This window comes from Oncorhynchus keta, unplaced genomic scaffold (genome assembly GCF_023373465.1).
Source record: "Oncorhynchus keta strain PuntledgeMale-10-30-2019 unplaced genomic scaffold, Oket_V2 Un_contig_3938_pilon_pilon, whole genome shotgun sequence".
In the NCBI taxonomy this organism is placed as follows: domain Eukaryota; kingdom Metazoa; phylum Chordata; class Actinopteri; order Salmoniformes; family Salmonidae; genus Oncorhynchus; species Oncorhynchus keta.
In genome coordinates, this window is record NW_026287515.1 from 62,501 (window position 1) to 75,000 (window position 12,500).

The 12,500-nt window shown below is 44.9% G+C and overlaps 1 protein-coding gene across 1 annotated transcript in view; it reads left to right on the forward strand.

Annotated features, from left to right (window-relative positions):
- LOC118382360 (dynein axonemal heavy chain 6-like) overlaps positions 1–12,500 on the forward strand; it is a gene marked incomplete at both ends in the record, with an annotated part of 135,383 nt that overhangs the window by 56,673 nt on the left and 66,210 nt on the right. Inside the window, 8 exon segments of the mRNA XM_052508912.1 lie at positions 3,809–3,980; positions 5,867–6,013; positions 8,193–8,266; positions 8,433–8,453; positions 8,455–8,591; positions 9,563–9,794; positions 10,538–10,690; positions 12,252–12,392. Coding sequence (XP_052364872.1) covers positions 3,809–3,980; positions 5,867–6,013; positions 8,193–8,266; positions 8,433–8,453; positions 8,455–8,591; positions 9,563–9,794; positions 10,538–10,690; positions 12,252–12,392 — 1,077 coding nt within the window.

Sequence of the window (12,500 nt, forward strand, 5' to 3'; positions counted from 1 at the left end):
TATGAACTTTTAACCCCCTGTCTCCAAACCCTCTTGTCTCTTCTCTCCTCATGTCCTCTCCCTCACAGCCCCTTAACAAGCTGTGGTAGTTTAATTACAGATCAACCATCCTCATGTCCTCTCCCTCACAGCCCCTTAATTAATTACAGATCAACCATCCTCATGTCCTCTCCCTCACAGCCCCTTAACAAGCTGTGGTAGTTTAATTACAGATCAACCATCCTCATGTCTTCTCCCTCACAGCCCCTTAACAAGCTGTGGTAGTTTAATTACAGATCAACCATCCTCATGTCTTCTCCCTCACAGCCCCTTAACACGCTGTGGTAGTTTAATTACAGATCAACCATCCTCATGTCTTCTCCCTCACAGCCCCTTAACAAGCTGTGGTAGTTTAATTACAGATCAACCATCCTCATGTCCTCTCCCTCACAGCCCCTTAACAAGCTGTGGTAGTTTAATTACAGATCAACCATCCTCATGTCTTCTCCCTCACAGCCCCTTAACACGCTGTGGTAGTTTAATTACAGATCAACCATCCTCATGTCCTCTCCCTCACAGCCCCTTAACAAGCTGTGGTAGTTTAATTACAGATCAACCATCCTCATGTCCTCTCCCTCACAGCCCCTTAACAAGCTGTGGTAGTTTAATTACAGATCAACCATCCCACTGTCTCTCCATCACAGCCCCTTAACAAGCTGTGGTAGTTTAATTACAGATCAACCATCCTCATGTCCTCTCCTCACAGCCCCTTAACAAGCTGTGGTAGTTTAATTACAGATCAACCATCCTCATGTCTTCTCCTCACAGCCCCTTAACAAGCTGTGGTAGTTTAATTACAGATCAACCATCCTCATGTCCTCTCCCTCACAGCCCCTTAACAAGCTGTGGTAGTTTAATTACAGATCAACCATCCTCATGTCCTCTCCCTCACAGCCCCTTAACAAGCTGTGGTAGTTTAATTACAGATCAACCATCCTCATGTCTTCTCCCTCACAGCCCCTTAACAAGCTGTGGTAGTTTAATTACAGATCAACCATCCTCATGTCCTCTCCCTCACAGCCCCTTAACAAGCTGTGGTAGTTTAATTACAGATCAACCATCCTCATGTCCTCTCCCTCACAGCCCCTTAACAAGCTGTGGTAGTTTAATTACAGATCAACCATCCTCATGTCTTCTCCCTCACAGCCCCTTAACAAGCTGTGGTAGTTTAATTACAGATCAACCATCCTCATGTCTTCTCCCTCACAGCCCCTTAACAAGCTGTGGTAGTTTAATTACAGATCAACCATCCTCATGTCCTCTCCCTCACAGCCCCTTAACAAGCTGTGGTAGTTTAATTACAGATCAACCATCCTCATGTCTTCTCCCTCACAGCCCCTTAACAAGCTGTGGTAGTTTAATTACAGATCAACCATCCTCATGTCCTCTCCCTCACAGCCCCTTAACAAGCTGTGGTAGTTTAATTACAGATCAACCATCCTCATGTCCTCTCCCTCACAGCCCCTTAACAAGCTGTGGTAGTTTAATTACAGATCAACCATCCTCATGTCCTCTCCCTCACAGCCCCTTAATTAATTACAGATCAACCATCCTCATGTCCTCTCCCTCACAGCCCCTTAACAAGCTGTGGTAGTTTAATTACAGATCAACCATCCTCATGTCCTCTCCCTCACAGCCCCTTAATTAATTACAGATCAACCATCCTCATGTCCTCTCCCTCACAGCCCCTTAACAAGCTGTGGTAGTTTAATTACAGATCAACCATCCTCATGTCCTCTCCTCACAGCCCCTTAACACGCTGTGGTAGTTTAATTACAGATCAACCATCCTCATGTCCTCTCCCTCACAGCCCCTTAACAAGCTGTGGTAGTTTAATTACAGATCAACCATCCTCATGTCCTCTCCCTCACAGCCCCTTAACACGCTGTGGTAGTTTAATTACAGATCAACCATCCCACTGTCTTCTCCATCACAGCCCCTTAACAAGCTGTGGTAGTTTAATTACAGATCAACCATCCTCATGTCCTCTCCCTCACAGCCCCTGTAAGTTTAATTACAGATCAACCATCCTCATGTCCTCTCCCTCACAGCCCCTTAACACGCTGTGGTAGTTTAATTACAGATCAACCATCCTCATGTCCTCTCCCTCACAGCCCCTTAACAAGCTGTGGTAGTTTAATTACAGATCAACCATCCTCATGTCCTCTCCCTCACAGCCCCTTAATTAATTACAGATCAACCATCCTCATGTCCTCTCCCTCACAGCCCCTTAACACGCTGTGGTAGTTTAATTACAGATCAACCATCCTCATGTCTTCTCCCTCACAGCCCCTTAACAAGCTGTGGTAGTTTAATTACAGATCAACCATCCTCATGTCTTCTCCCTCACAGCCCCTTAACAAGCTGTGGTAGTTTAATTACAGATCAACCATCCTCATGTCCTCTCCCTCACAGCCCCTTAATTAATTACAGATCAACCATCCTCATGTCCTCTCCCTCACAGCCCCTTAATTAATTACAGATCAACCATCCTCATGTCCTCTCCCTCACAGCCCCTTAATTAATTACAGATCAACCATCCTCATGTCCTCTCCCTCACAGCCCCTTAATTAATTACAGATCAACCATCCTCATGTCCTCTCCCTCACAGCCCCTTAATTAATTACAGATCAACTATCCTGACACATGTTTTTCTATCCTCGTTTGGACCTATAATTGATTTACATTCAAAATCCTGTTTTCCTTAACCCCCTAAACCTTAACCCAAACCCTACACCTATCTCCTAAAGCTAACCACTAACCTTAACCCAAAACCTACACCTATCTCCTAAACCTAACCCCTAACCATTAACCCAAAACCTACACCTATCTCCTAAACCTAACCCCTAACCTTAACCCAAACCCTACAGTTTAACTCATAAATCAACCACTAACGCCTTACCCTAACCCAGCTAACCCTAAACCTAACCCCTAACCTTAACCCAAACCCTACACCTAACTCATAAACCTAACCACTAACGCCTTACCCTAACCCTAATGCTAACCCTAAACCTAACCCCTAACCTTAACCCAAACCCTACACCTATCTCCTAAACCTAACCACTAATGCCTTACCCTAACCCCTAATGCTAACCCTAAACCTAACCCCTAATTAATTAAGATCAAACCCTACACCTGTCTCCTAAACCTAACCCCTAATTAACCCAAACCCTACACCTATCTCCTAAACCTAACCACTAACGATTTAACCCTAAAACCCTAAACCTAACCCCTAACCTTAACCCAAACCCTACACCTATCTCCTAAAGCTAACCACTAACCTTAACCCAAAACCTACACCTATCTCCTAAACCTAACCCCTAACCATTAACCCAAACCCTACACCTAACTCATAAACCTAACCCCTAACGCCTTTCCCTAACCCTAATTCTAACTCTATTTCTAACCCTAATTCTAACCCTAATTCTAACCCTAATTCTAAACCTAATTCTAAACCTAAACTTAACCCCTAATCTTAAAATGAACTTTGTCCTCATGGGGATGTGGGAAATGTCCCCACGAGGGAGAATTTGCCTTGTTTTACTATCCTTGTGGGGACTTTTGTGGGATTCAGAACAACAAGACCACACACACACACACACACACACACACACACACACACACACACACACACACACACACACACACACACACAATCACGTGTGTGTCTTGAGTCTGCCCTCTCTCCTCAAGGGCATATTCAAGCACACACACCCTCAAGCCCACGTACGCTTAACTCTCTCTGTTGAAACGGTCTCTCCCCCTCCAGGCCATCCTCAGTGGTTTCCTCAGTGAGTTCCCCCAGGCGGTGAGGTCTTCAGCAGGCAGCATCGTAGACGCAGCAGTAGAGATCTACCACCGCATGTCTGTGGACCTCCTGCCTACACCAGCCAAGTCCCACTACGTCTTCAACCTCAGGGACCTCTCCAAGTGTGTCCAGGGTGAGACACACACACACACACACACACACACACACACACACACACACACACACACACGCAGTGTGTCCAGGGTGAGACACACACACACACACACACACACACACACACACACACACACACACACACACACACACACTACGTCTTCACCTCAGGGACCTCTCCAAGTGTGTTCAGGGTGAGACACACACACACACACACACACACACACACACACACACACACACACACACTACGTCTTCAACCTCAGGGACCTCTCCAAGTGTGTCCAGGGTTACACACACACACACACACACACACACACACACACACACACACACACACACACACACACACACACACACACACACACACACACACACTACGTCTTCACCCTCAGGGACCTCGCCAAGTGTGTCCAGGGTGAGAAAGTTTGTCTTGGCTTTTTCATTTGTAAGTTATTAAAGTAGCTGATGGACTGAGATGCTCTTGGTTGTAGCCTGAAGTCCAGACAGAGACAGTACCAGTCCTCTACCCAGCAGCCTCACAACCATCATCAGAGCAGAGAGGCCTGAGTTGAAGTGACTACTGCTCCCTGACCCCTGCTAGGGAGTCACCATGCAGAACACACACACATACACACACACACCAGTGAGCGTAAACACACACACATACACACACCAGCATTAATACTTACCCAAGGCGAATAAGGCCAACCCAGCCCCCATTCTTGCTGAGGGCGAGCGTGGTCACATTAATGCCCTCAACTTTCTAACAAGAGTTGAACATGGATCCTCTGGTGTGTCCGACCCATCATATCTCCTAAAGCATCCCTGGCGTTGCATTACATTGATAACAACAGGAATGTGTCAACAGCAGATATTAGACTTTTCTTTACTTCTTCATGTGTTAAGGTTGCAGGGTGAGAACCACCAAGTTGAATCATGTTTTATTATTCTCTGGTCGTAAATAAATCATGTTAAATCCATCTAACCCTCCCTGCCTTTTTACCTCTCTCCCCCCTTCACCTTCTTCCCTCCCCCGCTCCCTCTCCCCTCTCCTCCCTGCCTCCCACTCTCTCTCATCTCTCCTCCCTCCACTTCTCTCCCTCCCTTCACCCCCATCTCTCCCTCCCTTCACCTCCCCCCTCATTCTCTCTCCCTCTCCCTCCCTGCCTCTTTACCTCTCTCTCCCCCTTCACCTTCCTCCCTCCCCCTCTCCCCTCTCCTCCCTGCCTCCCACTCCCTCTCCCCTCTCCTCCCTGCCTCCCACTCCCTCTCCCCTCTCCTCCCTGCCTCCCTCTCCCCTCCCCTCCCTGCCTCCCACTCCCTCTCATCTCTCCTCCCTCCACCTCTCTCCCTCCCTTCACCCCCCTCCTCATTCTCTCTCCATCTCCCTCCCTGCCTCTTTACCTCTCTCTTCCCTTTACCTCCCCTCCCCCACTCCCTCTCCCCCTCCTCCCTCCATCTCTCTCTCTCTCCACCTCTCTCTCTCATTTTCTCTCTCCCTCCCTGCCTCTTTACTTTCCTCCCTCCCCCACTCCCTCTCTTCCCCCTCCTCCCTCCATCTCTCTCTCTCTCCACCTCTCTCTCTCATTTTCTCTCTCCCTCCCTGCCTCTTTTACTTTCCTCCCTCCCCGCTCCCTCTCTTCCCCCTCCTCCCTCCCTACTCCCTCCCTCCTCCCTCCCCTCCCTCCCTCCCTCCCTCCCTCCCTCCCTCCCTCCCTCCCTCCCTCCCTCCCTCCCCTCCCTCCTCTCACTCTCTCTCTCATTCTCTCCCTCCCTCCCCCACCTCCCTCTCTTCCCCCTCCTCCCTCCCTACTCCCCCCCTCCTCCCTTCCTCCCTCCCTCCTCTCACCTCTCTCTCTCATTCTCTCTCTCCCTCCCTCCCTCTGTCTGTCTGTCCTCCAGGTATGTTGCAGTGTGAGCCAGGCACGGTGAGGGATCAGACTGGGATATTCCGTCTGTTCTGTCACGAGTGTCAGAGAGTGTTCCACGACCGCCTCATCAACAACGAAGACAAAACCTACTTCAACACCATCGTCTCTGAGATGGCCAGTAAGAACATAACACAGAGTTTAATAGAACCTAGACAGTTAGTAAGAACATAACACAGAGTTTAATAGAACCTAGACAGTTAGTAAGAACATAACACAGAGTTTAATAGAACCTAGACAGTTAGTAAGAACATAACACAGTTTAATAGAACCTAGACAGTTAGTAAGAACATAACACAGAGTTTAATAGAACCTAGACGGCCAGTAAGAACATAACACAGAGTGTAATAGAACCTAGACAGTTTGTAAGAACATAACACAGAGTGTAATAGAACCTAGACGGCCAGTAAGAACATAACACAGAGTTTAATAGAACCTAGACGGCCAGTAAGAACATAACACAGAGTGTAATAGAACCTAGACGGCCAGTAAGAACATAACACAGAGTTTAATAGAACCTAGACGGCCAGTAAGAACATAACACAGAGTGTAATAGAACCTAGACGGCCAGTAAGAACATAACACAGAGTGTAATAGAGCCTAGACGGCCAGTAAGAACATAACACAGAGTGTAATAGAACCTAGACAGTTAGTAAGAACATAACACAGAGTGTAATAGAACCTAGACAGTTAGTAAGAACATAACACAGAGTGTAATAGAACCTAGACAGTTAGTAAGAACAGAACACAGAGTGTAATAGAACCTAGACAGTTAGTAAGAACATAACACAGAGTGTAATAGAACCTAGACGGCCAGTAAGAACATAACACAGAGTTTAATAGAACCTAGACGGCCAGTAAGAACATAACACAGAGTGTAATAGAACCTAGACAGCCAGTAAGAACATAACACAGAGTTTAATAGAACCTAGACAGCCAGTAAGAACATAACACAGAGTGTAATAGAACCTAGACAGTTAGTAAGAACATAACACAGAGTGTAATAGAACCTAGACGGCCAGTAAGAACATAACACAGAGTGTAATAGAGCCTAGACGGCCAGTAAGAACATAACACAGAGTGTAATAGAACCTAGACAGTTAGTAAGAACATAACACAGAGTGTAATAGAACCTAGACAGTTAGTAAGAACAGAACACAGAGTGTAATAGAACCTAGACAGTTAGTAAGAACATAACACAGAGTGTAATAGAACCTAGACGGCCAGTAAGAACATAACACAGAGTGTAATAGAACCTAGACGGCCAGTAAGAACATAACACAGAGTGTAATAGAACCTAGACGGCCAGTAAGAACATAACACAGAGTGTAATAGAGCCTAGACGGCCAGTAAGAACATAACACAGAGTGTAATAGAACCTAGACGGCCAGTAAGAACATAACACAGAGTGTAATAGAACCTAGACAGTTAGTAAGAACATAACACAGAGTGTAATAGAACCTAGACAGTTAGTAAGAACATAACACAGAGTGTAATAGAACCTAGACGGCCAGTAAGAACATAACACAGAGTTTAATAGAACCTAGATATAGTTGGCCAGTAAGAACATAACACAGAGTGTAATAGAACCTAGACAGTTAGTAAGAACATAACACAGAGTGTAATAGAACCTAGACAGTTAGTAAGAACATAACACAGAGTGTAATAGAACCTAGACACTCAGTAAGAACATAACACAGAGTGTAATAGAACTTAGAAAGTTAGTAAGAACATAACACAGAGTGTAATAGAACCTAGACAGTTAGTAAGAACAGAACACAGAGTGTAATAGAACCTAGACAGTTAGTAAGAACATAACACAGAGTGTAATAGAACCTAGACAGTTAGTAAGAACATAACACAGAGTGTAATAGAACCTAGACGGCCAGTAAGAACATAACACAGAGTTTAATAGAACCTAGATATAGTTGGCCAGTAAGAACATAACACAGAGTTTAATAGAACCTAGATATAGTTGGCCAGTAAGAACATAACACAGAGTGTAATAGAACCTAGACGGCCAGTAAGAACATAACACAGAGTGTAATAGAACCTAGACGGCCAGTAAGAACATAACACAGAGTTTAATAGAACCTAGATATAGTTGGCCAGTAAGAACATAACACAGAGTGTAATAGAACCTAGATGGCTAGTTTGAACTTTGAGTTTTGCCTCTCGCTAAGCTGTGTTTTGACATATTAAGTTTGAAAGCCATTTCATTGTCCTTATCTAAATCGTCCCACAATTGTTGAGCTATGAATAGCAACTCTTTAAATATATTTCCATTCTTCTTCTTTCAGGCAAATATTTTGGCTTCAATTTAGAACCCAATTACTTTGTGACCAAACCCATCATATTTGGAGATTTCATCAAGGTAAAATGCGCTATAAGCCTATAAATCCAATCAATTTCCCAGGTGCTCAAAGCGCTTAACATTTACGGCATCCATCTATCTATCTATCTCGCAATCCTTCCTGTCACCCCCCCTCCCCCCATCTCTCATCTCTCCCTCCTCCTTTCCCTCCCTCCCTCTCCTCTAGGTGGGTGCAGAGAAGGCAGATCTATTCCCTGTATGAGGACCTAACAGAGCCAGATAAGATCAGGGCTGTGCTCCAGGACTACCTGGATGACTACAACATGACCTTCTCCAAGGAGACCAAGCTGGTGTTCTTCCAGGACGCTGTAGAACACGTCTCCAGGTCATTTTACACTCGGAAACGGAGCCCTATTCCCTAATTAGTGCAGTGAATGCATTCGAAATTGCACCCTATTCCCTATATAGTGAACTGATTAGCATCCTTAACAACACTCTATTCCCTATTTCGTGAACTGATTAGCATCCTTAACAACACTCTATTCCCTATTTAGTGAACTGATTAGCATCCTTAACAACACTCTATTCCCTATTTAGTGGACTGATTAGCATCCTTAATGACACCCTATTCCCTATTTAGTGAACTGATTAGCATCCTTAACAACACTCTATTCCCTATTTCGTGAACTGATTAGCATCCTTAACAACACTCTATTCCCTATTTAGTGAACTGATTAGCATCCTTAACAACACTCTATTCCCTATTTAGTGAACTGATTAGCATCCTTAACAACACTCTATTCCCTATTTAGTGAACTGATTAGCATACTTAACAACACTCTATTCCCTATTTCGTGAACTGATTAGCATCCTTAACAACACTCTATTCCCTATTTAGTGAACTGATTAGCATCCTTAACAACACTCTATTCCCTATTTAGTGAACTGATTAGCATCCTTAACAACACTCTATTCCCTATTTAGTGAACTGATTAGCATACTTAATGACACCCTATTCCCTATTTAGTGAACTGATTAGCATACTTAACAACACTCTATTCCCTATTTAGTGAACTGATTAGCATACTTAATGACACCCTATTCCCTATTTAGTGAACTGATTAGCATACTTAACAACACTCTATTCCCTATTTAGTGAACTGATTAGCATACTTAACAACACTCTATTCCCTATTTAGTGAACTGATTAGCATACTTAATGACACTCTATTCCCTATTTAGTGACACTTATTTTGTCCAGAACCCCATTAAGAGTTAGTTTTTGTTCTTGTGTTTTTGTAATGCTTCAATTTGTTAAATTGCTTACTTCCTGACCCAGTCCTTCTGTTCCTATAGGATAGCGCGTATGATCCGCCAGGAGCGCGGTAACGCCCTATTGGTGGGCGTGGGGGGCACGGGGAAACAGTCACTGACGCGGCTGGCGGCCCACATGTGCGGCATGCGCTGCTTCCAGATAGAACTGAGCCGAGGATACAACTACGACAGCTTCCACGAAGACCTGAGACGACTGTTCAAGATGGCTGGGGTGGAGGGCAAGGACATGGTGTTCCTCTTCACTGACACACAGGTAGGGGAGGGGAAGAGGGGGGCGAGGACATGGTGTTCCTCTTCACTGACACACAGGTAGGGGAGGGCAAGGACATGGTGTTCCTCTTCACTGACACACAGGTAGGGGAGGGGAAGAGGGGGGCGAGGCCATGGTGTTCCTCTTCACTGACACACAGGTAGGGGAGGGGAAGAGGGGGCGAGGACATGGTGTTCCTCTTCACTGACACACAGGTAGGGGAGGGGAAGAGGGGGGCGAGGACATGGTGTTCCTCTTCACTGACACACAGGTAGGGGAGGGGAAGAGGGGGCGAGGCCATGGTGTTCCTCTTCACTGACACACAGGTAGGGGAGGGGAAGAGGGGGGAGAGGACATGGTGTTCCTCTTCACTGACACGCAGGTAGGGGAAGGGAAGAGGGGGGCGAGGATGGGAGAGTTTGCAAGAACAGGTGTGTGTGCATGGAGACTATGTGATGGGCAGATAGCAGGTCTATGAAGACTGTACCAGACAGTAGTATTTATGGAGACTATGTGATGGGCAGATAGCAGGTCTATGAAGACTGTACCAGACAGCTAATGAAGTAGATATGGCCAGTGTTTATCTGTGACCATCTGCTTGCCAAACCATGCCACCTCTGTGACTCATCACCTCATTACCCCACTGAGCAGAAGCCGAGGCATTAGCCCTGGAAGCTATAGCTTCAGTCTTCAGTTCTCAGGCACGTTTCCTTCCCTCCTCCATTGCATGTGTTATTGTTCATCAGATCGTGGTGGAGGAGTTCCTAGAGGACATTAACAACATGTTGAACAGTGGAGAGGTGCCCAACCTGTTTGAGAAGGATGATCTGGAGCAGGTCCTGGCTGCCACACGGCCCAGAGCCAAGGAGGCCGGCATCAACGAGGGAAACCGAGACGAGGTACAGTAGAGTACACACTCACTCATAGAACACTCAATATAGAATTGTAATTACAGGGCTCCACTGTAAAAGAGACATTTACTCTCTGTCAAAATAAAGGTTAAATATAATAAGTACATGTGTAATATTTATGTATGTACTGTCGTGTCTTTACTATGGATTCAATGATATGACATGTTATTTTATCAAATCAATTATCTGTAATTAATAATTACCTGATTAAACTAATCATGTAAATGTATTAACTAGGAAGTCGGGGCACCACGGAATAATGTTTATAGAGCTGTTGTCTTCTGAATAAACTCTTAAAGACCTGGTAATCTTTTATATCAACCGCAGTCAATTATTAATCATCACCTTATTCAGTCTCATCTGAACGTCGTAAAATGATTGGTTATCTTCACGAACCCTGGTTAACAAGTTGAATCAGCAATACAACATTTGGTTTAATTAGTTATTTACTAAATTCCCAAATAATCACACAGAATTACATATGCACAGGCTGGATCATACATTGATTACTAATTATGTCATACAAGAAAATATCCCTAGCAGACGGAACACATATGACGGCTGGTTACACAAAGAAAGGGAGTTGGGTTTGAATGAAAGAGCGGGAAGACTCAGGAACAAAATAATTGGGTCTCTATTGGACCTTATGAAGCTATGCTATCGTAAAAACAGAATCTTATGCATTCTAAATAATCGCCCATTCGGAAAAGGAAAATGCAAGAATTATATTTTCTCTGAGCTGCGCTTCGATAGTTTGGTCGAAGATGGAAGGCTGGGTTGCCCAGCAGAGATCTCCCTTGTCCTTTGAAGAATATTTCTGGGCGGATACGTTGTAGTCTGTCGTCGTGTTCTGAAGAGATTGTCCGTCCTTTCCTAGCCCACGTTTACAGCTGCTGCTGACAACTCAACGTCTAGGATGTATCACTTCTTCAGTGAATAAGAGTTCAAAGTTCATACCAAGTTGCCATACTAAGCTCATGCTATATTCTGGCTGGTGTATTCAAATGAATCCTTCCAGCATGGCGATCGCTACCTCTACGTTGAAATTCACCCCTCTGAACGTATGGACATCAGTCCTCACGTCATCAGGAACACAATGTTAATTTCGTTAGGTTGTAGTTGTTCAACCATTCCCAACCAGAGCTCACGCTGAGGTTGGCTTAGTTCGTCATGAATTGGGTCACGGGGTTCTTATAGTAATGTAGAATAGGGATTTCTTCATCGTTTCCAACCAATACCTATTCACGTGGGGTGGCCACTGATTGAGCATATTTTACTTATGAAAACAATTCTCTAATTTTAAAAGCTAAAATGTCATCTTTTCACAAATAGTTTCATATTTAAACATTTAAATTGTTAACTATAGACTATTATTATTAACTATAGACTATACAGTGAGTCTGTTTGCATGAGTTCCTTTGAATGCATTTCTATAGATGTGTGTGTGTCTCCCTGTGTGTGTCTCCCTGTGTGTGTCTGTAACTTGTGTGTGTAACCTGTGTGTGTGTGTGTGTGTGTGTGTGTGTGTGTGTGTGTGTGTGTGTGTTAGGTGTTCCAGTTCTTCATCTCTCGGGTCAGAGAGAAGCTGCACATTGTGTTGTGTATGAGTCCTGTAGGAGATGCCTTCAGGTCCCGCTGTCGTATGTTCCCCTCTCTGGTCAACTGCTGCACCATCGACTGGTTTGTACAGGTCAGGACACTATGCTCTCTGTGGGTGTGGGATTGCCTCTCTCTACCTCTCTCTCTCTACCTCTCTCTCACCTCTCTCTCTATCTCTCTCTGTCTCTCTCTCTGTCTC